General features: G+C 37.0%; 1 protein-coding gene across 4 annotated transcripts in view; it reads left to right on the forward strand.

The window, feature by feature from the left end:
• Positions 1-27742, forward strand: part of PTPRK (protein tyrosine phosphatase receptor type K) — a 384925-nt gene that overhangs the window by 272558 nt on the left and 84625 nt on the right. For all 4 annotated transcript variants that reach the window (XM_057363581.1, XM_057363580.1, XM_057363583.1 and 1 more), the window contains exon 8: positions 17770-18072. In XM_057363581.1, the coding sequence (XP_057219564.1) occupies positions 17770-18072 (303 nt within the window). The remainder of the gene's footprint in view (positions 1-17769; positions 18073-27742) is intronic.

The following is a 27742-nucleotide window of genomic DNA, read 5'->3' on the forward strand; positions in this document are numbered from 1 at the left end:
TCTCATATGATTTGTAGTTTTCAGTTATTTCAAAATTAAAAAAAAAAAAAAAAAAAAAAAAAAAAAAAAAAAGTAGTTCAGGTAGAGATTCCTTGCAATTGAAAATAGCATTCAGAGTTTTACTTATTTGGGTTTATTGGGCTGGGATTGAAAGGTAGAGTTGTCCAGCAAAGCACAACCAGTTTAGAAATAGTGTATCAGGGTTTTAACAGTGATTTATTAATTCTGGCACTATTGCAAGGAAATAATTAATTCTCTGTAAAAATGATTTAATATGGATTGCTATGTCTATGCTGTCCATTGTTGATTTTAGAAAGCTTCTAACCTTGCTTGCATTTTTGAAAAAAATTCATAATTCTTTTATTTTAGAAAGYATTATTTCATTCTCTGTGTTTGAGGGGGGAAGAGTAATTCTGGTATTTTTCTTTTTTGCTGGGTTACCCTGTGTGTAGCACAGCTGAGAAGGAAACAAAATGCATAATATTTTTACAAAAAACTGTGTCTSATGTTGCCAGTGACACAGAAAGTGTTGGAGGAAGCTTTCCAGGGCATTTGATAATTGTGACAGGAGACACATCTCTTCAATAGCTATAAGATACAGGTGRAAATACATACCTCAGCTAAATAAAAAAGGGATAATTAATAAATGTTATAGTAAKTGTTCAATATGCTGATTATCTACACAAGAATTACAAAAACTGCTTTAGATGTTAGTTGTTTATCAGTATGTCAACTAATGAAATTCTAAGGAGGGGGGAAATAATGTGCAAGGAATAATTTAAAATACTTTTTTACTGTGTTATGAATAGCCATAACCATAACTTATGGAATTTTCCCTGAGGTGTTTAGAAAGTTTTTAGTATGTTGTTATTATAGATTTTTTATTGATTTTCCTGGACTCCAGCTCCTGGCGTAAAGTAGAAGAGTGTAAAAATTCAGGGAATTTTTTGACTGTATTAATTCAATTCAGACTGTGAAATTTCCTCTGCCAGAAGTGTGTTTTATTTAAGGCTTAGTTAATTCAGCATCTAGTGTCTTGACCGAAAAAGAAAAAATCAATTTAACAGCTTGTTTATTGATTTATAGTATTCAACTGAAGACTGAAGAAAAATGGATGAGCAGGTAATGCACTTCTTCACACAGCACAGACCCAAGGCTGTCTGTACCTAAGATGTTTCCCCTCTATTAGTGTAACTGGGTTTGATGTGGAAGAGAGTGGGAGAGGGGAATGAGAGGCTGGCAGCCCAGTTGTCATTTCTGGTGGCATTGCATCCTATTTTTTTTTTGTCCATACAAGACCTGAGCTCTTCAGAAATGCCCCATTTAGGTTTAAGCCCAGGAAAAACAGCAGGTAGAACAGGTCAGGACAGGTATAGAGAAGGTTAATAAAAGTGCTTTACTGATTTGAGGAATATAAACACATTTTGTGTCACTTTTAAGTTCAGGGTGAGTACCTCAGTTTTGTACCTCTTGTTTGCCAGTCATAAAATGCAAAATACCTCAGAGTTCTGCCTGGGTGCTGGAATCAAGTATCTGGTGTTGCTGTATCTGTATTTGGAGTTGCTGATGACATTGTTGGATCAAATAAAGAGCAGGAAAATATTTATCCTAGCTGTGGCAGGAGAATCCAGCACACCTGAGCCTTTAAAACAGAGTGTGGCATTTAAGGGTCTAAGGTGAGTCAGGTGGGATGGGGGAAGAGGAGTGTCTGTGRAGAAAGCAGAGAGCTTTTGGGGTCATGAAGCCTCCTGGAGACCCTGGTGAGCTGTCAGAGCTGTCAAGAGAGACCCTGAGGAGTTCTTGATTTGTGACAGACAAAGACTCTGGTAAAATAGTTTCCTGAATGAAGACTTCCTTTTTTGTTTTAATTAGATGACATATCAAAGCTTGCTTTGCTCTCATTAATTACTRCTTAAATTTTTCTTTTGAGCTAATTTGTGAACAACTTTAGAGCTACTTTATGAGTTACTTTGAATGTTTTTTTAAGAGGCACCAGCGTCAACAATCATGCTATGCTTAAGTCTGAAAAGACACAGGCTTCATTCTTGYACCTAAATCCATGTCTGTACAGGAACTATCTTGGAAGAACAGTGAAAAAGCAATCAACTTTCATATAAGCCCACAGAAGTAAAACTAAATTTTCTAATGCCTTTTTGTCTTTTATSCATCATTATGTTGATAATGCCAGAAGATAGTATTTTGGAAGGGGAGCAACAATCTGACATTGAGGGGTAAAAGGAGAAGGTTATCTGGTTTTATTTTAATTGTGTTGATTCTTGTTCAGATATTTGAGTTACTTTGTGTTGAAAACACTGAAGAAAAACAAGTAAAACTGACAGTGCAACCCCAGTGGTGTGGGTTTTTTGACCAGAAGCTGCAGGAGCATTTTAAATGGGCAAGAGGATTAGRTTTCAGAGAGGTGTCTTTATGTTTGGCCTCTGACTCTAATTCAAGTTCTCCTTGGGGAATCTTCAGTGACTTTCAGCAAGGCACTGGTCTTTAAGAAAAAATGGTATCATTGTCTTTTGCCTTCAAGCATGACTGCATTTTTTTGAGGTGTTTATACGGRGAGGAGGCATAGCCCTCTTTCCTGCTGCATTGATATTCTTTCCTGGTTTTGTTTTCTTTTCTCTTCAGTTSGTAATATGAAATAATTGTCATATTTTAAATACAGACAAATGTGTGTATACATAGTCTTTATTTTGAGTGATGAGCAAAGTGGGTTAGTAAATATATTTGCAGACAAAGTTTATTGTCCTTTAACCTGTTGTATTTATCTTTAATTTTTTTGCATCTTTTCATTACAAAATGCAATCAAAATTTTGAGCTGTGAAGTGCGAATCTGTGAAGGCAATACAGTTCACTGCGTTAATGACATTATACTTMTTAGAATTTTGTACTTGCTTTGAAATCTAAATACAAAGCTTCATTTTTATCTTTTTTCTGCCTCTGATAGTTTAGAGATAGAATCGATAGTATGGCTTACTGTCTACACACAAATGTAAATAAATGCATGCTTTTGGAAGAAGTAGTACAGAGACACAAGGAGAKTTTTGAGGGCTGTAGACCAACAGTCATCAAAAATTCTTTGTATTGTGGTATGAGAAAAAAAACAACAGGGTCATAACTAAGAGGAAAGATGTGACTTTGTGGGTATGGCCAATATTGGTAACTGCATGCACATCTGCGTACTTTCAACACAYAGATGCAGATTTAGGAGGAATGGAGATAAGTGCCTCAGAGTCATGCTTAAGATTTAGTCTTACAGAAGGTGACTTAAAGATCTTGATTATATATGTCTGTCAGAGAGAAGGAGGTAAATATGTAGTATATGTACAGGGGAATAATACTACCGGGTACAAAACACCTCTTTCCTCTAGAGGAGGTAAAATGTAAGAACCTTAAATGGCTGCATGCTGAGGTCAGGCTCATTTAAATTAGAAGTAAGGCACAATTATTTATCTTTAACAGTGGGGCTATTAATCATTGGAACAAATTACTGAGAAAAGTGGTGGGAACAGACAATTGCCATAAATTATAACTCCCTGAGGAATTACCACAGGATTCAGTTATTGGTTTCACCAAAGAGGCATATTATGGAACCCAAATACATTATCTGAAGGAAATTGAACTCAAGCAGCAGCACAAGCCACATAAGGCTGGGATATTATCAACTGTGCGAAACCAAAGGGAAGTCATAATTGTAATCATAGCTACAGCTCCATCATTTGTTTTTACTTCATAGCTGTATYGTTAAAGTGATTTCTCATCCTCTTGTCTTTTTTCAAGAAATGTTAAGGAAATGAAAGTTGTTGAATTTTCATACTCAGACGGAAATGAAAATAACACAAATTTTACAGCTTCACTCACTTTAACAAGGAGTCAGTATCATTTTGCTGTCAATACAATATGGTTTCTTTTGACTTTATTAAATGTCCTTCTCAAATGTCAAATGGTGATTGTTAAAATGAAATGCTGATTCTTATAATGRGGCTTGTAAAACAGCAGGTTGCATAAAACTTTGTTTCCAACCAGTTCTATTAAGGAAAAAGCTTTAAGTTTTTTGTGGGTTATGTAATTTAAATTAATTTCTTACGAATCTAGATAASTTAATTAAAAATCTTATGAATCTAGATAACTTTTTCTTCCAAAATTTTATATTTTGGTAGGATCTATTAATCGTGTTATAAAGATTTAAAACCATCTCAGAATATTTTGGATTCTTTCAAGACAGGTAGCAATTTTCCTAGCATGCTACTCAGTCATGGCCTGATCAAAATACCTAATCAAGAGTGAGGGATCAGAGCCAGCAACAACAAAGAAATCAACCAGACATTTCAAATAAATTTCCTTGAGGATTTTTGTCTCTACAAACAAAATATGTGAATTTAAATGGAGAGCAGCTTAAAAGAAGAAACCAAAACACYTTCCAAACTCCCCAGCAACTACGGAAAACTTCATTTTATACACGCTGCTTAATTAGGCAGTAGTGTTTCTGTCCAAAAGAAGACAAGCAGTCTGTTGTCCTTTGGTTTGAATGCCTACTGGAACTGTTTCTTGAGGGACACATTCCWCAAGAGGCAAGCTGCAAGTAGAGCTTGGATTGCATTCTTTACTTGGACATTTCTATGGCTCTGATGACTTTTTCTCTAAAACCATTCAGGAGTTGTGCTTGAAATTCTCTTTTTTYGGAATATATGGCCCCTTTTCCTAAAGACTGTGTGTCACTTGGATAAGCCAGTCCTGCAGCCCTGGAAGAAATACTTGATGGCAGACAGAGCTCACTATKAAATAAACTACTTCACCCTCTTGGTAAATGGCTTGATTTAAATGCTTAGCTGTGAAAAATATTCTGTTGCTCTCTTCAGTCTTTGTATAAAGCCTTTGCTCAAAACCAATTCATACAGATTAGTCACTTTGTTGTAATGTTGAAAAAGCACTGCACTACCATGGTACTATAGCTGTGAGAAAAGACTGAAAGCATAAATTCCATTAACCATACTSCTGATTGCAAAGTCAGCACAGCTCACAAAATCATATTAATTAGTTTCTTATATGACTCCAGCATACCTGATTTTTTTATAATTGTTTAAGAAGGGGGCTTCTATACCATGTACATTCATATTACTGTTGGCCTYCCCCATCTTCCTTATTATCTCATTAAGAAGTAAAGGCAATGTACTTAGATGCACCTTTGCACACTTACGATGATTGACTTCTGTTCTTGGGTTCTRTTATAATGCTCAGGAGAAGTAAAATCTGACCCAAACCCTCTAAACAAACAAAACAAAATGCTCATCAAAAAATTCATAGTAGATACGTATAATAACACATTTTGTTTGGATGTCTGCCCCTTGCCAAATATCTTTAAATAATAATGTAAAACATGCAGATTAAAGTACAGTGAATTGCTCAGTTCTGTTCTCTAGCATAAAATCRTAGAATCATTTAGGTCGAAGGAGACCTTTACGATCCTTGACTCCAACCAAAAAACGAACACTTCAAAGTCTACCAGTAAACCACAGCCCTAAGTGCCAYGTTCATGTGGTTTGCAAAGATGAGATCTGAATTCTTCTGTTCAACTTAATRTTATTTTTATTTTTGTCTCAAGTACTGCTGTTAAAAATAATGTTTTTAATAGGAAAAAATGCTGCTGACATTCTGTGAACTGCAAAGTTGTATGTCAAACAAAGTGAAGCTTAGTGAAATTTGAGTGAAGAGCCTGCAGTCTTGCCATCTAGGAGGTCAGTGCCAGATGCTGTGAAGCAAGATAAAAAAAAAAAAAATCTGATGCTTTCTTAGGGAATTGTGGAATTCTCTGCTTTTCACCAAATATTTGGAAATCTGCTTAAACTTTGAAGTCACATTTATATCTCCTGTGTGTCTGCCATGACTTGTCGTGAGAGAATTTACCTCTTTAGGGATATCTAGAAATAGATTAGACAAGTTCCTGAACAACCTGATACAATTGCTTTGAGCAGGACATGGAGCTGTATGACCTTCAGAGGTCCCCTCCAAGCTGAATTGTTGTATGGTGCCGTGATTTAATCTGCCTTCCAGATGTCCAAGTCAGAAGCAACAAGTGAAGGGCTGCTGGGAAAGGCAAACATGCTTGGGTATTTTTGGTGCTTCCTTTTTTTGACTGTTAGCACATGTCCTTGTTACAGCTCAGGTTAACAGTAATATTGTAATTTTGCCTAAATATTAAAGTAGCCAGTTAATTTTAGAAGGTAAGAGCTTCCATAGCTTCAAGGTACAAATCAAAGAGAAGGGGAGAAGGTGGTTATGGAAAAWGTGGCCAGTGGGAGAATAAGGCTGGCATCACTAGCTGACATTAATGGATATGGATATAAATAGAATTAGCTCAAAAGGCAAAGCAGAAACTGTCAAAAATCAGGTAGATTTGCAATGTAAATTAACAAGAAAACTCCATTGCTAGTCATACAAGTTCAGACCAGTTCTGAAGAATTTTATATTTTTAGGCATTAGTAGATGATTAATTCTGCAACTTATCATGGTTGTTGATAAAGGTTATGAGCTAGTGGCATGATTGTGGTGACAAGAGGGGATGRTAGTAGATTGCATGTGTGCTCGTTATGCCGATCTTCAAAAGGTTAGCAGTAAGATGGGGTGCCAAAAAAACAAAAAGCCTGGCAGACACCCAGGRGAATTTTCAAGTCTTTCAGTAATAAGGTGGGAGAAAGGGATTGTTCTTTTGTTTATTTTTAAACATTTATTAGACTCAGCAATAAATCTGGTGTGACATAATGCTGGTGTCCAGCAATTAGCCTGCACTTCCAAATTAACACTGCATTCGCCTGTGTGGCCTTGACTTGACTAATTGGCTGCTTTTCCTTCTTTGCATTCTGTTGTGAGTGTATGATGACAGTGATTCAGCATGTACAACACAGGCATAAAAAAATAATTTAATGCTCCACTTACTCAGCAGGCATGATTGACACCCTCTTGGGTGACTGCTGCAGCAGAGCTGGTCGGGGTAGCACATTGGCACTTTCTTTGCTGTAACAGTGAAGCCAAGACAACTGTTCTAGTACAATMTATATCTTTTTGAAAGTCAGAACATGGTAAAATTATTGAGTATGATTGACAGCTTGAACTAGATAGCTCCCTAGATGGGTATCTAGAACAAGAAAAAACATCATTAAAGGTGATGACTCCTGCGAGCAAAGAGCTAATCCTTTACATTTACAAGTGAGTGAAAAGTAGGTTTGTTTGGTTTGCATTTAGCAGCACCATCAGTTCTTTATAAAGTAAAATCATTTGCTCATTAATTCATAACTTTATATAAAATCACCTTATTTTGAAAGGAGGGTAAGTTATTATCCATATCATCTAGGATTGTTTTCCTTTTGCTGGGTTTGCCATTTTTTCTGTTACYACTCATCCAGCTTTACTGTTGATAGAAAATACTGTAGGATCATTTTTCATGAACATTTTTGTGTCTTGGGATCATGGAATAAACCAGAAATGTTCAGAGAAAGTTTGCAAAGAGAAAATTGTTTCTAAAATACATTACCTTCTTTTACTGTAGGTGAATTATTTTATGTTTTCCAAGTTTCTGCTTAGACAGGAAAGAATAGCTTGGAGGAACACTAGATGGCTGAAAGTGAAGCAGCAGGGCAATTTCTTGAGAGTATTTTATGCAGCTAAATGGAAAAGTATTATTTGAATTTCATGGCCTATTTTAGACAACACTTCCCCAGCTTGCTAGTGGCTCTGTCAGCAAATCCTTTTTGTTGCTTTTGTGTTCTTTCTGCAAGGACCCTCTTTCACAGTGCCTAAGAGGTGCTTGTGAGCTCACTTCTGCAGAGCCCTGCTTGTATTGAGGCAGCTTCARGAACAAAAGGTTTGCAGGATTAGGTCCCAGTTCCCAAAATAGCCTTGCAAACTTTTGCAGCCACGTGGTGTTAGGGAAGAGAGTTGATACTATGTCAATTTTGGCAAGACAGAGCAAGTCAATGTGAAAAGCAAAATATTCCTTGTCATCCTTTCCCTTTCTGAAAACAAAATTTGGAAGAACTGTTCAGAAAAAAAAAATCTCCTCTCTGGAAATTATCAATTTAGGGCTGTATCTTCTAAAGAAAATGTCATGACTGTTCCATTAGCAAATCATGCGCTTTGCCTGCTGGCACAATAATGCATTTTTTTCTCACAGTTACATCACATCAAGGGACTGTTGAATTGAAATTGGGATGCTTAAAATGCACAGAAAGTTGTTKGAAATATCTGCAAGGAAATACTAGATTAAGGTATTAAGAAGGTTATTCATACAGATACAAGTGTTAGGTTGKGGTAGTCACTTGGCAGTGGTGATTGACCAATAGATAGAAGAGTTTTTTGAACCATATTTAGTCAAACTTTGCTGTGTGACATAAATAACAACATTTCATTGAAATTCAAAAATGKTAAAATTTCATACTAAAAAGGTATCCACATTAGAAAAGAATTTTCCCCCTCGCTCCTTACTAGAATTTTTAGAATTCCATATGCCTTCAAAAATGGTTTCTGATCTTATTCAAGATTTTAATGTTAGAGGAATTGTTCTTTGCCTCTGAATTTTTGTTTTGCCTGAGGAAAACAAGCTTGCTTATACTATCAACTTGTGTTCTTAAATTTGTATGAGCCAATGAAGAAAATGAAGACAATTTCTTAAATAAATTTTCAAGTGCTTAAGGAAAACTTTTCTGTACAAGTTCTGGGTTTGGTTATTCAGCTTTTAAAAATAAATTACCTGGATTGTTTCGATGACAGGAAAAAATATATGCAGCAAATTCATATCTTGAATTAGCTCAAAAGGCTATGCAGAATCTATCAAGAATCAGGTAGATTTAGAATGTAAATTAACAAGAAAATTCCATTGCTAGTCATAAAAGTTCAAGCTAATTYTGAAGAATTTTATATTATTAGGCATCCTATATATGATACAGTGTCACTTCTGGTTTTAAGCCATTTAACAAATGTGTGTTTCATCCAAAATTTATCATATACATTATATAAAGATATCTATCACTATTCAATATATATTTTGGGTGATATGTAGTCATGTGTTACTGGGTTTATGAAAGGGCCAGAGTAAGGTGCAGCACAGTTTTGAGGTCTTACCATACAAACACAACATTGCATGTGTTAGTTCATGGGCTGTGACCAGGATGGAAACTCAAGGCTTTGCTGGTTACATGCAGTGGGATGGAGCGTGGGTGGTTTCAACTGGGGCCCCAGAGGCAGCAGGAACCAGATGGGGTGAAAGGGAAACAAGAGCAAATGGGATTGAGACCATKTTAGTAGGTGTGCAGAGACAGAGAGGGTGAATTTTGATGGGTGTTTTATCTGCAGGGAACATATCTGCACAAGTCTGTCAGTGTACACACACACACGCACATGTATGTACAGGTTTTARGTGGGTATCATAATTATTGTCTGAAATGTTAAATTCTTAGTTATAAGAGGTAATGTGGCCTTTTTTCATAGTCTGAGTCTTCTGTGTTTGCTATTTATTTATTATAATCTGCATTCCGCATTTTTCCATTTATTTAATGTGATGATATTTATGCTTCCTAACTTGGAGGACTGAAATTTTAATATACAGGAGAAAGGAACTGAAGCTTTAATGATATCCACAGAAAATTCCTGTTTAGCTTATTCATACTACTCCTACTTAGTTATCTTGCCTAATACTCATAGCATCCTAAGCTCCCAAATATATAGTTTGTAAACAAAACCATAAAAACTTGTTTATGAATGTGTATTGGAGAGAAATGAACAATATATCATCTAAGCAATAATGGTGATTTATGTTCAAATAAATGTTTGCAAATGCTTTCTTCATAACATTGAACAGTTCGGTTCAATGGGTAAAAAGTGTATACATGTGTGTGTAAATATGCACTACATGTTCTTCATAACATAATTGTTATTGTTTTAGATGCTTTAACATAACCATGCCACTAATATTTAAAGTCAAAGGCTGACTTTTCAGCTTTCACTATTAATTTTGTAAATGCCTTCACAGAGTTAAACTTCACAGTGGTAGTCCTGAACAGGTTTCCTAGGCATTTTGTAATGTCAGGCTCCCCTGGTGTTTACTCTTGCAGTTTGATGCTTGTTGACATGCTGATTTGTGTTTTACACCACCAGATATGTTTTGTTCATTTGGAGGAATGAGATTAAAAAGGTTATGCCAGCTTTTCCTCTCCCTCCCTAGCCCATATATCTCCTTTTGATTTAAACTCAGGTTTAAAAATTAAAAAAAAAAAAAAAAAAGCAGATTTTTGCAGCTAAGCTAAACTGGAGAAATCAATAGAATTTATTATCAAGGGATGTCTAATCTCTCAAGCTAATACAAGACTTTGCAGCTATTGATTACATGCTAAGGATGCACAAACTGTTATCATATGTGGAGGCAACAGAATAAACATACTATCAAGAGAAAATGGGTAAATAATTGTCAGTAGTGCAGTTATATTTATCTGTTTACTATACCTATGATGCAGGGACAGGTGTATTCTGCATCCAAAAAGATACGTTCTGAAATACATTGAATATCCCCTCATTGCTACTGAAACTAATGCAGTGTAGAGCTGATTATCTATGTAACAATTCAGATGTTTTCTTCAGCTCCCTAAGGTATGTGGTCAATAAGAAATTTGTAAGCTGGCTTAATAAATCAGTCACTAGATGAAGTGAAGAGAAAAAACTCATAGATTTTCATGCAATTGCAACCTTTTTCTGCACCAAAATAAATCTGTAGTGTTAATACAGTTTAAATACCATAGTTTCATTTATTCTGGGTTCATATTTCACATGACAAACAGATGGACATACTAATGCACACTAATTCAATTCTTTTTGTGTTTGCATCCATATTTGTTTTGTATTCTGTATGTGTCACATATTTGAGAAGGGAGATGCCCAGCAATCCCTATTATTTTTGTTGTGGGAATATGTACCTGTTAATTTTTTTCTTTCTTGTCAGACTGCTGAAAAGACTTCAAATTGTACTACTTCTGTCAGCTTCATTTAACTTYTCTTCCTTTGATGTTCACTATTTCTTAATGCTTTTAAGTTTTAAAAGATTGAAGGCCCAAGTTTTCAAATGTGGCTGTCTAAAATCAGGTCTCTTAACTGCTGACATAAAACAAGATTAAAAAAAAAAAAACCCAACACTAAAAAAAATAACCAAAACCCCCAAAACAAACAAAATCAACCCAACCAACGAAAAACCCTACCACCAAGTACCTCAGTGAGACTTTCCAACTTGCATTTACCTACATGACAGGTGTCCTGGTAGATTCTGAGAATGAGGGAGTGCGGGTACTCCAACAGTGGAATATCTTGGAATACACACTAAGTATATAGAAGAGAGTCCTTGACTGAAGATAAATAGTTCATGAACTATCACTAAATTGTTAAAGAATTGGGGGCAATGCTGATAACTGATTTATGCRTTTACTTCAAGGCAGTGTAACTCTATTTAGAAATGGTCAAAATTCTGTCAGTTACAGACAAGAAACTTGAATAGAATTGGCAAAAATTATTCTGTCACAAAGACAGACTGGTTTATGAAAATCAGACTGAAGTGCATGGCATTTTTGGGATGTCTGAAGGATCTTTCTGTATTATCATCATATTGTTAAATAATGGAGTTATTGGGAGTTAATCTGAGCTAAATTCTTTCGGATTTGTAGGTTAATAATCTTGAAACACAGGGGTTTCATCATGGATATTCTAGTACAGCTCACCTTACCTAGGGATTTTTGTTAGCTTTGTTCATAACATAACTTAATTAYAGTTTGCTCCTTTGACAATATCACATCGCCCCCAGAAGTGCAGAAGTGATCACAGTCGATGTGTGTAGTTCTTGCTTAGACTGTGCTTGTCTCTTGAAATGTTTGACTCTAGCTCAATCCTTCTTAATGAGTCGTACACTCATATATTCAGCAGTCCTAACCGAGTTTATGATGTGAGGAACTTGGTATCTACATAAAAACCCTTTCTGCCTGATTCACCTTTCACTAATAATGARAGAAATAATTGAGAGTAATGCAGCTGAAATGAGCAAGTGAGAAACCTTTGTTTATTGTTTTCATACTGCACTTCTGACAGCTATTCCTATTTGAGTTGTGCTTCCATTGGCTCTTTTCACTCTAACCTTTCTTTCAGGTCCTTATCCAGGGTCTTTCAGAAGAACTGCCTTTTCTTTTTTTTTAAGTTTTGGGAACATTTTGTTTTTGTAGGACCTTGCATGAACTGGGAAAGCATCAACAACCACATCTTAGAATAATCCTCTTTTATTTCCCACATGCCAAGGAAAGAGTTACCCTGGAAAGGTCAGGAGAAGCCACAGGACAAGGAGGCTCATGTTCTTGTAAAGGAAAACTCTGRGAAATTCCAGTGGCTGTTCAGACTGAGAATATTGGCAGAAATATAATGACTTCTGTTTTTCTGTATAGTTTTTCTTTTAAAGGCAAGATAATTAAAGGAGCCTCGGTGAGAAACACTGTGCTTTAAATTATGGGGTTATTGCTTGTACTTTTTTAAATAATGGTCGTTTATACATTTGCTTTTCTATGTGAGAGTTTTTATTTACCATAAGCCCACATGTCTCTATAGTTCTCTCAAAACCACAAATTTGTGCATTATCACACCTTCCAAGACCAGTTAGTTTCACCTCTAGTGTCACCAGTGAAGGCTATCTGCAYCACTCTTAAACTTGATATGAGTTTCAGTCAATGTGGTTGAATCAGAAACTGGAAGTCTGCTCCTCAGTGTAATGACATACTAGAAAGAGTTCAAGGGGAAGGAAGGATCCAAAAGCCAACCCAAGTTAAAGAACTGAATACACAGTGTATCTTCAGCATATGGTGGTTTTTGAGAACTACCCTTTGTCTGAAATGCTTGTGCTTTAAAATTTGCCTGTTTGTTTTCCATTTCATGTAAATAAATGTGCATTCTGGTTGCTTCTCAGAAGATCTAATTCCCCCACCTCTGACATGTACATGGAAATTAGAGTCTTGCGGTCAATATTTAGGATTTCTGAGGAAAGGCAGCTAAAGCATAGCACATGTTATACTTTGATAGCCTCATTGTATGGAATTTTTTCACAGGTTTTGGGACATCTGTTTGTCTCTGACTGGCAGCAGGCTAATGTGTATTATCATTAAAAATATGATCTGAGGAAGTGCACACTCTCACCTTGCTGCTTCTGCAGCTGTGAAGGCTTTTGTTTTCACTCCCATCACTGTGTAAGTGAAGATAATCTCTACAAAGAGGCTTGATATTGACCTGTCATATCACGTGTTGCTTATCAAGCACTAAAGAAATTGAATTTCATTTTATCTGTTATCTGGAATGTCTTATTAAATCATCCTGCATTTGAGAGGTTCTATGGTGTCAACAGGTTTTGTCTCTTTTGCCATCTATCACTCAATTGTTAACCTTTGGAGAATTACTAAAATGTTCTTTATTTTATCCCATAAGGTTGGGTTAAATCTTCTTGATCCAGAAATTGTTGTGATGGAGTGCCACGTACATACAATTCTTTTACATGGTTTCYGGATGAGGATTGAGGATTTAGTAATTTGTGCAAACGTAGAGATCTCGTATCATTCTGTTTTTTCTGCTCTTTTGATATTCTCCCAATGCCTCTGTTTTTAATTGGTTCAGTGAGAGTAAAAGCAGTCAGATTGGATAATGAATCTGAATCAGCGACCACTTGGTAGCATTTGTGTGCCAGGAGATAAAGCAGAAGTGAGGACGAGGGAGATAACAGAGATGGGTATTGCCAGATAGGAAAAGCAAAGGGCAGAGAGAGAAGCTGGCTCTAAGCAGAGGTGGAAATGGGGTGGAGCTCATAGCAGCAGCCCATGRGCAGCCAAGGTCTGGCAGAAGAGAGACTGTCATCATTAGAGGTGTTCAGGAGAACCTAAAGGTCAGTCCTGCCACCACTATCACCAAATCCTCCATATGCCTTGTTGCTGGGCTTCTGTTCAAAGATCTGACTCTGCTAGTCAGGATGTTCATGTCTGAGAGCTCGATGCAGTCACAGGATATTGAATTTCCTGCAACAACAGAAGTCCTGCATACTTTCTGCTGTCACCACAAAGGACTCCCTCCAGCCTTTTATCTGATGAGAGAAAGGCTTGAAAAAAATTCTCCCCACAATTTAAATTTTAAATACAAGATTTAATGCAAAGCAAGAAAAATAAAATGCTGTTTCATTCAAATGTGAAGCTCTCAATCAAAAAATCTTTCTAAAAGAGAAAGCCAAATAATTGTTTTTCAGATAACATATCCTTATGCTCAGATATTCAATTAGTGTCTGGGCACTGTTATGCTTTTTCAAACTTGTTCTAAGAAAACCTTGAAAAAAACCCCACCAAACCTCTTTTTTAAAAAGGACTAGAGTGTAGGATTGGAGTTAGAATTTAGGTGAAAGCATTGGCACATACATTGCAAATGAGCTCTCTGACTTGCTGTGGCTGGGTGTCTGATGGCCAGAGCCACCAGTGACCTGGGAGCTGGGTGTCACTCAGTTTTCTTGTGGCCCTGGCCCTTTGTAGCTTTGAACAAGCTAATCCTTTTTTTTCTGCCTCTTTCTCTTCACAGAAAAGTTTTAACACCACTTAGATGTCTTACAGGGGTAATTGGTAGGTTAATGTCTGAAAAATATTAAGTGCCTTCTGCCATCATTATTGAAACTCCAGCAGACAGGTTAAGGATTGAGCAGGTATTTTGAGAGCTCCTTATTTCTTCCCTCTTTGTCGTAGAGTGCCAATTTGACATTGGTAATTCAACAAAGAACTGAAAACTCATGTGCTTGAAAGTCCCTGTATTTTGGATAAAAGTTCTAGATGTGACTTAAAGAGGAAAGATGGGAAAACAACTGGCACGAAAAGATGTAAATTGAATTATTGGGATTAGAAGTACTCAAAAAGCATAAAGAAATCAGAAGAGAAGGCATACATTGAAATTAAATCCCGGTAGGGTTAAAGAAATATTTCAGTGAAACATAAATCCAAAATTGTGATAGGGAAATGGAAAGAAAAGGTGGTGAATACCTTTTGCCCCCATCAAGATCAAAGCTATTCTTAATGAGATGGTTGAGATCTTTGGGAAACCTATTCMAAAATTCTATCGTGTTTTATCTGAGAAAAGTAATTATTTGAAAATTGCTTTCTACTGAGGTGTTACAGATGGAGACTTTGTGGTGTGGTAGTTTAAAACAATTGGGCTTTACCTCTAGAGATTCCCAAGACGAACATTGCCCAGAAGAAAGAGTAAAATTGTGTTTTTAAAGCATCATTTTAGGAGCAGTGGGACAGTTGGCAGAGTTTACTGAAGCTRTTGAGAGACTCTGCAGACTTTAATTACCATCTCAATATTGCAGAAGTTGTTTAATTTCTGCCAAAGAAGGGAATAGTTGTGAGAAGGCGAGATCACACTCTTGTCTTTCATTCTTTCCTTTTTGACAGGTGAATAAAGGATGCGTTTCAGTATCTCCTCTGATGCTGTGACACATTTGTAAAATTTGCRTAGAATTGTAAAATAATTTTTCTTTAGGATTAACAAAGCTTTTATTTTTTTTCTTCTCTCTTGGAAGTGCTGTGCAGCATAGTGTAAATGCAGTTTCAGTTTTGTCATGAGAGATGTAAGATGAAAATGGAGTGTATTTTCTGTTACTGATTAATCAGCTTCAAAYATTAATACTTTCAGCCTCGATGGTCAGACACCAGGTGTTATGTTGTGTTAATTCCAAAAGATTTTTAATTCAAGTTTGAATTCCATCTCTAGTGGGAGTGGTTGGAGGCACAAACTGGATTAGCAGAACAAAGAGGAAATTATTRAAATCGGTAAAATCTGCATTTCAGAAGGAAAACAGCCTTTAACACGTTTCCTTGGTGAAGGATCTSTTTACTCTTTTAGGCCTCAAACTCYTAAATCAGAGTAYGTATAACTAAAATTTGCACTGTCATTCATAAGAGAAAAAGGCTGATTATTAAATATATATATACATAAACCATATATATATATTTGTATTTGTCCTAACAGTTCTCATCTGTGGCACTTGAGTGTGTTCAGTTTTTTCCTAAGTGCTTGCAGTAGCCAGGTGAATACCGATTCTTTGAAAACCCTTACTAGCTCCTTCCACAGATCTACTGCATTGCCACATTTTGTTTTCCATGACCACCTCACACCTCTCTGTACTTGCTAAAGTGCCAGCCATTGTTTTCTCTATAAAACCCTGCTTTTTCTCCTTGTCTTCAACTCTCTTATCTCTCAAGGACCTTTTCAATGCTATCTTTCAGTTTCAAATCTCTATTGTTAATGTACCATGTGTTCAGAGGGCTGCTGCAGAGGAAGTCTACTTATTCATTTGTAGTTTTCACTGTATATGTGATAAATAAGTACTTAAGGGCAAAGGTAATACATGTGATGGTTCAAAATGAAGAAAGGGAAGGGTAGAACATGGGAACAAATAGATGTAATTTTTAATCCTTAACACTCATCATGTTAGTAGGAATACCTTTCTGTTATATTTAGAATTCAGTTGTTTTGATGTTTGAAACTAAATGTTTGCAGTTTGTCTGGCAAACTGCATGCTGAATAGATTATACTGATTCACATTTCCTTATTTCAATATACCATCTGTGCTTTTGGCTGGTTCTTGCCTTGTTGGAACTCATAAATGCAAGTTACAAAGAACAGTTATGCTCAGACAGAGAAATCCTATATTTMATTTCCTTGAATAATCTTGACTGGTTTTGACCTTAAACCAGCAAGGACACAAGGCTAAAGCTGTATCAACAAAAGGCTTTATTTTCTCTGGTGAGGAAGGATGTATTAGCAGGCTATCTTCTCAGCAAAGCTCTAGTATATACAGTCATGGTCATGATTTTCATTGTGTAATCATTTTAATTAAGTTCAACGATAAAAGTTAGTCTTGCATGAGGAATGAATGCACTAGAGAGACAGTGAAAGATTGATGACTGCTCRGGGAGCATCACGTACTCTGCTGGTGGAAATGCAAGTATGGAGAGCAGCTGAGCTTGGGGAGAGGTCAGAGATTACCTGCTCAGAGTAATGTCCAATCAGTTCCGGGGATTTGAGGGAATCRGGATACAATGGGAATATCCAAAGACACTTTTTGTGCTATTTTTGAGAGGTTTTGCCTGAATGAATAGCTTCATTACTAAAATAATAAATACTAATTAATATCTGCATCATTTTTGTWACTGCTAGTTTAGTAAGGTAATTAGTATAATTAGTATACAGTGTTGCTTGGTGGCATGATAAATCATAATGTAGTAAATGCTCACTCTTAACCATGRTGATGTATTATCTAATTTACACAGGTGAAAAAAAAAGAAAAGGGTAAGGGAGAAATCAAGAAGGGGAGCTAGCAGTGACAGCTGGGTGGCCTTTTGGTCACTCTTCTTGCATCTGTTAGCCTGTATTCTCAATTGCTTTGAATTAGTCCACTGATAATTAGCAATTCTTTTTCTCACTGTTGCTAAGTCTCCATCACTGATTAAAGCCTGCAAAGAGATAACAGRAAGGACTGAAGCAAAACAAAAATGAAAGACTGGCAGCTYTTTCCCCTCCAGGGAACCTGTGCAAAGGATGATATTTTTCTGTTTGCTGGGTGCTTCCTTTACTTTCGCATTCCTGGAGTTACCATTTACCRGCCACAGTTCAGTGCAAGGAYRAAAAGCGTTAACAGTTTTTTCTTCYTTATCCTCYRTTTTCTAGAACCTATGAGAACACCAAAAACACTGAAGATTGCTGAGATCCAGGCCAGACACATCGCCGTGGATTGGGAATCCCTGGGTTACAACATCACTCGTTGCCACACTTTCAATGTCACCATTTGCTACCACTACTTCTGCGGACACAACGAGAGCAAAGCAGACTGCTTGGACATGGACCCCAAAGCGCCCCAGCACGTTGTGGATCGTTTGCCTCCCTACACAAATGTCAGCCTCAAAATGATCTTAACCAACCCAGAAGGGAGGAAGGAGAGCGAGGAGACCATTATCCAGACAGATGAGGATGGTATGTTAAATGCTGTTATGGAAATTACATCCAAGTCCAGTCTAGGCAGGTGGAAGGAAGTGACCTTGTGTGTTACAATATGTATCCCGAAGGGTGGAAGTTCTCTTCTATTAATGTACTAATTAGCCCTAAAATGACAGCTATGATGGTCTTATAGCTGTCACCCTGCATGTGTAGCTGAAACTGTTCACGCAACACAAGTCAAACTGGATCTCTCTCTCTCTCCCCAGAAAAAGGAGGATGGCTTCCCATCCATTCAAAAAATGTGTTAATGTGGGTGATGAGAAACTCATGGTGGTGTTAGACTTCTTCACAATATTAGATGTAGTATTTGAAAATTAATTCTGTAATCATATTTTAATATTGAATTCTAAATATTAAATATTGAATGCTTAAAGACRCCATACAAGATTTAAAACCTCTATAGCAAATACATTTGAGCAATAATTTATGTTGCAGGTCACAGAATATAGYACCTCTTAATTATTTGAAAGCCCCCTATTCAATTAAAGTATTATTTTGACAACTTGGGAATCAGACTCAATAATCCCCATGGGTCCCTTCCAACTCCAGGTCTTCTGCAATTCTTTTTTGTCAAAGTCTCATTGTCAAGACAGTTGAATTTACCTCAGTTGTGAAAGAATAAAGAATAGATAGTGCCATGTTAATTCAGAKATAGTGACATATTCAGAGGTTAGGCTATGCATCTTGGCATCAAAGATATGAATATAAAAATTGGTATATTTCCCTAATAATATTTAAAATGTGGTAGCAAAAAGCAGTTTTAGTTTCTTTTTCTTATATYTAGATTTTGTGAAAGTACTGACGACAGCAAAATGAAAATAGATACTTCTATAGGTAACAAAAATAGAGTACTTGGACCAATGTAAGACTGTAGATAAATAAAAAGGTAAAATTGAAAAAGGTGAAATGTTTACTTGCCTGCAAAATAAATGATTGGRAAATATAGCTTTATATACCAGTCAGTGTTAGAATCTGGTAGTGCTCTTTTTCCATATATTTTCAATTTTTTGAGGAATAGGAGAGGCAAATATTTACTGTTGCTATAAAGAGAGAACAATTTATTAAATAGGTAGAGTATGAGGAGCTGTGGAAAACTATAGATATATAGATGCATCATGTGAAGATTTATTGACAACTACAGGGTTAGAATATTTCATGTAATTCAAATTAACTTTTACAGTTATTTTTAAATATAATCCATGATGAATTATTTCTGTGCTTGTGTTTACTTTGTGCACATGTGTGGTTGCTACTTTCCTTGAGGTTAAAAAGAGTAGTAGTGATATTGTTAAGTCCATGGAAAATGTATTTCTTTTCCTTTTTAACTGTGTTTTCAAGAAAGGTTATGGTTTCCAGTGGCCTTTATCTCATTAGCTGTGCAGAGATGGCAAGTGGTCACTGTGTCAGTACTTGTCAGGAGCAGAGTCAAGTGTGTTTATGTACTTTGTCTTCTGGTTTTGCTGTGGATTGTTCTTGGAAGAGGCAGGTTTTGGTCTCAAGGTAGGTTTTGGTCTCAAGCTAACCCAGCAGCGTGCTGTCAGTGAACTCGAGGTGAAGTGGCTTTGGTGGCACAAGTACTGTAGTGTAGAAGAAGCCTCACCCAGTGAACAGAAGTTGCCAAGGTAAATTGTTTGAAGCAGAGGTTTTCACAGACGGCTAATACATTTTAAAAGATAACTGTATATAGATGTGTTGGTGGTWATGATGCTGTGACCTGAAAATAGCCCCCTGTGAGTTTTACTTTATGAATCTGTTGGGATTAGAATGCAGATTTTAATTTTGTGTTACTGATGGATTTAAAGAGTGTCTCCATTTTGCCATGGCTTMAAAGTATGGGGCTTGCAGACAATGCACAATAGCGAGGAGGTTCATACCTGAGTGTTTCCTTGAGCTCTCATAGCAATAGTAAAATAATCCTGTAGCTGACTGCTTGTGTGTACAATGCTAGTTTAGCTCCAGTCCCGGTGATCAAGTATCTGAAACTATTTCCAAGCACTGTTTGCAGCCAAAAACAGGACTCAGACTAAGAAGATGAGAGTCCAATTATATATGTGATTCTGTGCCTCATCTTTCACATATGGTCAGATGAAGCTGCATTATCTTTGTGGTTTTTGCAGGTTTTGTAGAGCAACCATGATTTTAATTACAYTATGGAGGCATTATCAGTGATTCATTTTGGAGATGGAAAATAGAGGCAATTGGGTGTTGTTCTRTTTTTGCAAATAACGTTAGAAATAGCCCTCGATTACATGATTATCTGAAACTGTGTACTTACGTTGTATACTTTTCATAAATAGAAACTTTGAAAACTGCAGATGACAACTGATAATTACATTTTTGTTRGCTTTTCTGTAGTGTGGGATTCAGCAGTTCCATGAGGTACTGTTGAATGAGTGAAAACTTCACAGACCGTTGGAGTTAGAGTTACCTACCCCGTGTTTTCCTGTCTCTCTTCCTCTCTACTTTTGTGCCCTCGTTTTCTGTTTTTCGTCATACTTACACAAGGTGTCCTTTTCATCTCTTCAGTTGTTGTTTTGTTTTAACCTTTCCCTTCATCTCACTACATCTTTCATGTCATTTCCTCCCTTCTGCCAGGAGCTTTACACTTTTCTGAACTTCTAAGATTTCCTAAAAGCAGAGGAGTTTGGACTTCGATGAGGCTCTGCTATGAGACAGGGAGGGTCTCTGGTTGTGTTTCACAAAGGTTCACATTTATGTAAGACTGTGCAGCTGGKCTGGGGATCTCTCAGAAATGGTCAGACCTATCAGAATGCTGAGTGGTAACTCAGTTGCATGATAGCAGGAGCAGAATTAATTCAAGAAACAATTAGAAGAATGAGGTTAGATTCAGAAGCTGTGCTTCAGATCTTTGGAGATGTGGCTGACAAGTTAGGAAGGTTTTAGTAGCTTGTAATTCAATACCTTCAAGAAAGCAAAACCCAGGAATATCAAGATAGTCTGAAAATAATCTTTCTTTTGACCAGAGCTAGATTTGAATATTTAGTAGTTTCAATATTTACATTTAACATGGGAAGATGGAATTAATCTTTAAAGTATGTTTTAGTACTTCTAGAAAATTATATTCCATATAAAAATAACACCCCTGAACGAGACACTCTTAAACAAGTTTTGCAAAAAAATGATGAAAATGGGGAAATTTGTGAGTATTTTAAAAGCAAAACAACATCTTTCACTTTGGGAGAAACCACACAACTATTAAGGTGTGGAAGAAAACTCTTCTGAGTACACAGACACTCGGCATTATCTGTGCTATGATGGACTCATTGCTTCTCCTCGCTTGTACAGAAGTTGGACAATGTTTGAAGGCTTTGATAAAGGCAGTAGAGGAAGGCTCATGAAACCTGGGGCTGATACATGCTGGGCAAAGACAAAATACAGGAATGAGCAGTGAATTTATCACTTAACATGAATCCTCAGTGTGCACATGCTCTGGGAGCTGCCCGTTGACCAGAGTGCCACCAACTTAGAGGGACCCTTTGTAAAAGCAATGGGTAAATGGGATTGTAGCAGATAAATGCTTCCTTAATTTTTAATTTGAAACAGATGCAAAAGGCAGTGCATTAACAGGAATAGTGACATTAGCTCTGAGAGAGCAGYTACAGAGAAAGCAAATTGTGAAGCTCAAAGTGTTCGATGGCGATTTTGCAGCCAGTGAGGGAGTGTGACATTTACCAGCAGACAAACAACTAATTGAAAAGGATCACTTGGAATAGGAGAAGTATCAATTTTAGGGCTTAAAGTRTACCAGAGCTTTGGTCTGGGCCAAAGCATGTGCTTGTTGGACACAAATGAGGCCCCCTGATCTTTTAGGGTCTGTGGCTCATTCAGCTCCATGCAGAGATTCTGAGAGCTGGGATGAAGGGTTAAAGACACCAACTGTCCAATCATTACTCATGCTCTTGGAAAAACTCCAACAGGCTTGCCACTCGGGGGAATGGCAGAGGAAGAGGAAATGTTATAATTAGAGGACCAAAAAAAGAGAAAGAGTGAAATACTTTGTGTATTGTCTAAATGTATGTCCTGACTTCACCTGGGATAATTTTCTTCTGAGTAGCTGGTGCAGTGCTGAGGTTTGTTTTTAGGATGAGAATGATGTTGATAACATACTGATATTTTAGTTGTTCCTAAGTAGTGTTTATACTATGTCAAGGRCCTTTCAGCTTCTCATGTCCTGCCAACAAGAAGGCTGGGAGGGGCTGCAGCCAGCACACTGCCCTGGACAGGCCAAAGGGACATTGCATACATGGAACATCACRYTCAGYTTATAAACTGGGGAGAAACCTRGCCAGGGYTCACWGCTGGGAAAACAGCTGGGCATCAGTCTGTGTGTGGTGAGCAATTGCAATGCACATAACACATAATTGGTTACATATATTCTAATTATTTTATCATTGCTATTATTATTTTTTTCATTTTTTCTGCCCCATCCAGCTGCTAAGGGAGGAGTGAGCAACTGGCTGGCTGGAGCTTAGCTGYTGGCTGGGGTTAAACCATGGCACTGAGTGAAGAGGAAATATCTTTCACCAGTTTCAAGAGGCAGGATTTTGTGACAATAGTTGACATTTAGTATTTTGCTGTGATTGATAGTAGTAAGTTTTGTAAGTTGGCTTTACAAAAARCCAAACCAACCAAACAAAACCCACCCATTTGCTATGAGAAACATCTTTTTGCTTCCTTCTTTCCAAGTGGTTCTGACATCCTAGGAAACTGATGGAGGAAAGAAGAGGTAGAAAATATGCTTTAATCAAAGTGAAGAAGGAAATAATGCTTCAAGGAACCTTGAAAAAACATAGACATAAAACTTCACTTGTAGCACTTTAAAAGTTGCAAAAGAAATCCGTCTGGGAGAAAAGGATAATAAACCAAGTCCTTTACAGCCAAGAAGGGCTGCAGAGATTGTTGGAAATGGAAAACGGTCTCAAAAATATGTAACTCATCTAGCTGAGTGACATGTGCATAGATGTCAAGTGAACCAGGTGTGTTAATCCTAATGAGGGAAAAATTGGCAAATCACTGCTGTTAGCAAAGAGAACCCCATGATTAAGAGGTAAAAGTTTCAATGCGAAGTTGTCCATAAATGTTACTGCTAAAGGTATTGATCTTAGTCTTTGATCCTTGAGAGACTGGTGACGTACAGGTCATAAGCGTTGACAAAATTTAGTGTCGAGATAGTCAAATATGGGAGGAATTTTTATGTCTTGAGGAACAGTGAACTGAAACTGAGTGTAACCAACCWACTAGTGTTCATAAAAGGAGCCTGGAATAACTTATTTGTCCTATATCTTGTGAAAAAAAAACCTCCATTCTATTTTTCAGATGATAAGTTTTGCTATTGGCATGTCATCGAGAAGGAAAAAATAGTTGCAGGACATATGAAGACTTTTTGTGAAAGACATCAGAAAAGTTGATTTGTGAGACAGCAAAAAACAACTTTAAAGTATTAACACAGATTTATTTTAGGCTTATGCTGAACAGACAACCAATGAAGCAAGCTGTTGTAAGTTATTGCAGAAACTAGAAGTACAAGCTAGGTTTTATATGAATAGCTAAGAAAAAATTGCCCCTGAAACACAGAACTATTTACCCTGGCTCAAACATCTTCCTACTTTCATTTTCATYAGGTACCTATATTAGAATCTTTATAGCTGAAAAAGTGGTATTGCATGTGAAGTTACTTTGTTGAAATGCTTTTTTTAACATAATGATGCTTGCTTGTTGGCCAGAATTAGTGGTTCTTTCAGCAGTTTTTGCAGTGGAATGAAGGCTTACACTGGCCCCAAAAGTGTCTATGTTCCTAAGCCATGTGCTRGCTAAAAGCACTCTCCAAATATTGAATGGCATACTTCAGGAAGTTRTAATGCATGAGTTTGTGAGGCTATTTCATCCTGAAACTGAGAAACATTTTCAAATCCCATGAATGAGGTGTAGTGAAGTCAGCATTTGATGGGAAAAGGTTTAAATAAATTTTAGGAGTCCAAGCCCCCAAATTTAGCACAACCAGAACYCATGAATGTGGATATTGGAACCAGCTGGTCACAGAAGTAGTGGAATCACCACCCCTGGAAGCAACTCAGCACCAGGCTTCCTTTAAAACCAGGGTTAGAGTTGAGGGAGCCAGAAGGCCTCCGGCTCCAGGGGCACTGGGTCTGCAAAAGTAGTGCCCAAGGGATCATGGCAGGGCATCAACATTGCTGCCTCCACATCTGTTGAGATTTGGGCCGCCCACGGTGATGGGGACCTCAGCACCTCCATTAGGGTGAGGCTGGAGCTCAAAGAGCCAGGAAACCTACAGCTCCAGGAACACTGGGACTGGAAAAGGAATGCCAAGTGGAGCATATGCACCAGATGTGACTCTCAATACAGAATCAATAATTTTCTCAGTAACATTCAATAGTATTTTGTTCTTTGCYGCAAATTGTCCAACTTGAGTGATTTCTGAAGAAATAATTTTGGTAACCAGCTTTGGTGTAAATGCTCTTATGGTAAAGTCCAGAAATAGCAGTTCCAGTTTCATTTTTTTTTTTCCTTTTTAATATCTAAAATTTGCTTCTATTTTTCACTTAGTCTGCAGTTGTAATAAAGTGTAAAGTAAAAATGGTAAAGCCCTCAGAAAAAGCACATGGGAAAGTGGACCATTTTAGTTGCTTGTAATGTTTAAACAGTAAGACAGATTAACTGTCACCATCTSCTGAAAATGAGCATCTACTTTGAGAGAAAGGTTGAGAGAAAGTTTGCTGCTAATACACTGTCCTTTTTGATTACAGCAAAAGAACTTTTCCAACATAACCCTGCATATTTCTGCATGTAACATTKGCCACACAGTGTAGTAATACTGTGCATGGCTTTCATGGAGTATAATAATAATAAAAATACTCTGTTTACATGCACTTTCATTATTTTGTAGCAGGAAAACTGAAGCAATATAAATTCACTTTTATAGTGGTTGGTGTCAGTTAATACATTGTTTTTCCAGAAGTGATGTATTGTAATATAAATTTCCTGTTAAGTCAGTGTAGAACAACATTTAAGTGACACTATTTGTRAATAAAAATTTATTTGTGACTGTGACATAATTTAATGCAAATATATTGRTCTAATATGAATTGGTGTGATGTCAGATTGATGGTTTGTACTTCTATTATGTGTAATATTTATAAAGTCCACCATCCCACATGCATATAGAAGAAAAGATTATCAACTATTCACTATATGAATATATAGCTTYATTAAAAGAGCTCTGGAGATGCATGTAAATCATGAAAGAAGAGCTTGTGTTGTTTGCACTATAAAACCTTGCTAAGGTTCCCTTTGAGTTTGTTTTCTCTTACTTTTATATATATGTGCATTTTATGTTTGTATACTTCTTTACTGTTTTTTGGGTTGGTTTTTTTTGCTGTAGTTCAAAATMTCTTCTAATATCTGTATAGTTAAACCCACCTAAATTATTTCACTTCTTCAGATAAGTGTAAATCCTGAKTTGTTGGAAGTTTAGCATAGAGTAATGCATGGGAAAGAGTGTGTGTTTACTGTTGTTATCACAGTGAGATGGYGGGGTCACACTTCACAAGGTCAGCAGATGGAAAGAAAATCAATGAGACCAGAATCTTTATCAAGAGTGGGTGTGGAGGCCAAAAGGTCCAAGTTCAACTCCTCTAACAGCTACTTATACTTTTTGAATTATTCAGATGATAATGTTAAGTAACATACTTCACCTTAATACACTTGTAACAGTCTTGAGTGTTTTAAGTGTAAACTGTAAGTCCAAGGGAAAGAGTGAGAGCTCMTGCAGGAAAAGAATGGGAGCTGAGAAGTCGGCAAAAATGTGCTGTGGTGAGTGATGGAGYTTCTGGAGATGCTCACATAAGCCCMAAAAAAGCTCACACAAGCCTRCTGTTTGTGTCAACACCAGGATGACATTTACCTGGCTAGTTTTCACCCAAGTCCTTGCTAAATATCAAAGAAAGGTGTATTGGGTCTGGCTGAGGTGGAATTCATTATCCCATAGCATCTCTCACGGTGCTGTGCCTTGCACTGGTACCCAGAAAGGTGCTGATAACACMCCAGTGCTTTGGCTGCTGCTGAGCAGGGCTGGCACAGCATCAGCTCTGCCTCACAACATTCCCCCCCAGCAAGAGGCTGGGAGTGGGCATGGTCCTGGGAGGGAACACAGCCAAGTCAGCTGAGCCACATTAACCCAAGRGATATTCCATGCCATATGACATCAGCTCARRTGTAAAAGCTAAGGGAGTGAGAAGGAATTGTGGGGGGAGAATTCTTCATTTTGCAAATTTTGCCTACTCGAGCAGCCAGTGCATGTGCTAAAGCCCTGCTTCCTGACAAGTGGCTGAACATTGCTCAGTGATGGGAAGTAGAGATTAACTTTTCCCCTTTGCTTGTGTGTGTGCAAACTTGTCTTTTTTTTTTTTTTTTTTTTTAGTAATCTGTCTAATCTCAGCCTGCTAATTGTTTTCCATCTTATTTTCTCTCCTCTGTCCTGCTGGGAAAGGGAGTGATAGAGCAGCTTGGTGGGCACCTGGCATCCAGCCAGGGTCAAACCACTGTAAAAGGAAAGACTCTTAACACTGTGTTGGAAAGACAGAGTTTAAGGTATTTTTGAAGTCCTTAGAGTCTTGCTGGGAGTCACAGAGAACAGACAGCAATGGCTGCCTACATGTAGAAATGCAGTTTGAGTCTTCAGGGTAATGTTACCAGCAGGTTACCTTGCTGTTGATCTTTTGTTGGTGTTTTTTTTGTTTGTTTAGGGATTTTTTTTAACTAATTTTGGCCTTTTTAAAATACTTGTTTTCAACAAATACTGACCAAAGAACAAAGACATAAAAGGACAAGTGAGGATGTTAAGGCATTATTTTGACTMATCTGAAGATATTCTGTTCTTTAAGCAGATTCTCTTACTCCTGCTTTTCTCCTTCCTCACTCCCTCTACCCTTTTGGTAAAGAAGTGCAATTAAAATTTTACTGTGGCTGAACTGGAAAATGGAAAGGAAAAAAACACTTCAGACCATCAAAATGTGTCCTTCAAACTAATATTAATTTATATTCCTTTTTCTGGGCACTTGAACTTGTGTYTGTTTCTTTCTTTGATTTCCAGTTGAGTTCTCAAATTATTTATGTTAATTCCAACAATCATTTTTATGAATTTGTTGGGCCGGATGAGGTTTGTGGGAATTGCCATTCTCTTTCTCTAGATGCTTGCTCTTTTTTCTTTCTGACCTTTTTAAACTGGAATTCCGAACAAGCTGCTCTTTGCTGTGCTAGCTTCTGTTCTTGTACCCTTCCCATGCCAGGGGGAAGAGAAGCATGAAACTAACTGGGATCATGTGATTCCAGTCACTTTAACATTGCTGCTTCTGCCTTAAGCATCAAATTTTATATTGCAGAAGAAAACAGTCACGGAATGAGATGAGCCTAGAGCCTTATTCCACCTTGGTGTTTAAACAGAAGGTGTAGRAGGATTTATGCAACCTTCAAATTTAGAGCCCTGCACCCAGTTTCAACTGAATATAAAACATTTCTTTTTAAAAGCACCATACAAAAAGTKTTTTGCATGTTTTTGAGCAATCRTGTCTGTTTTCTTTTTACCCCACATACTTTGATGTGGTTTAAT

This window comes from Malurus melanocephalus, unplaced genomic scaffold, assembly GCF_030028575.1.
Source record: "Malurus melanocephalus ecotype Western Australia unplaced genomic scaffold, MMel_1.1 scaffold_29, whole genome shotgun sequence".
NCBI lineage: Eukaryota > Metazoa > Chordata > Aves > Passeriformes > Maluridae > Malurus > Malurus melanocephalus.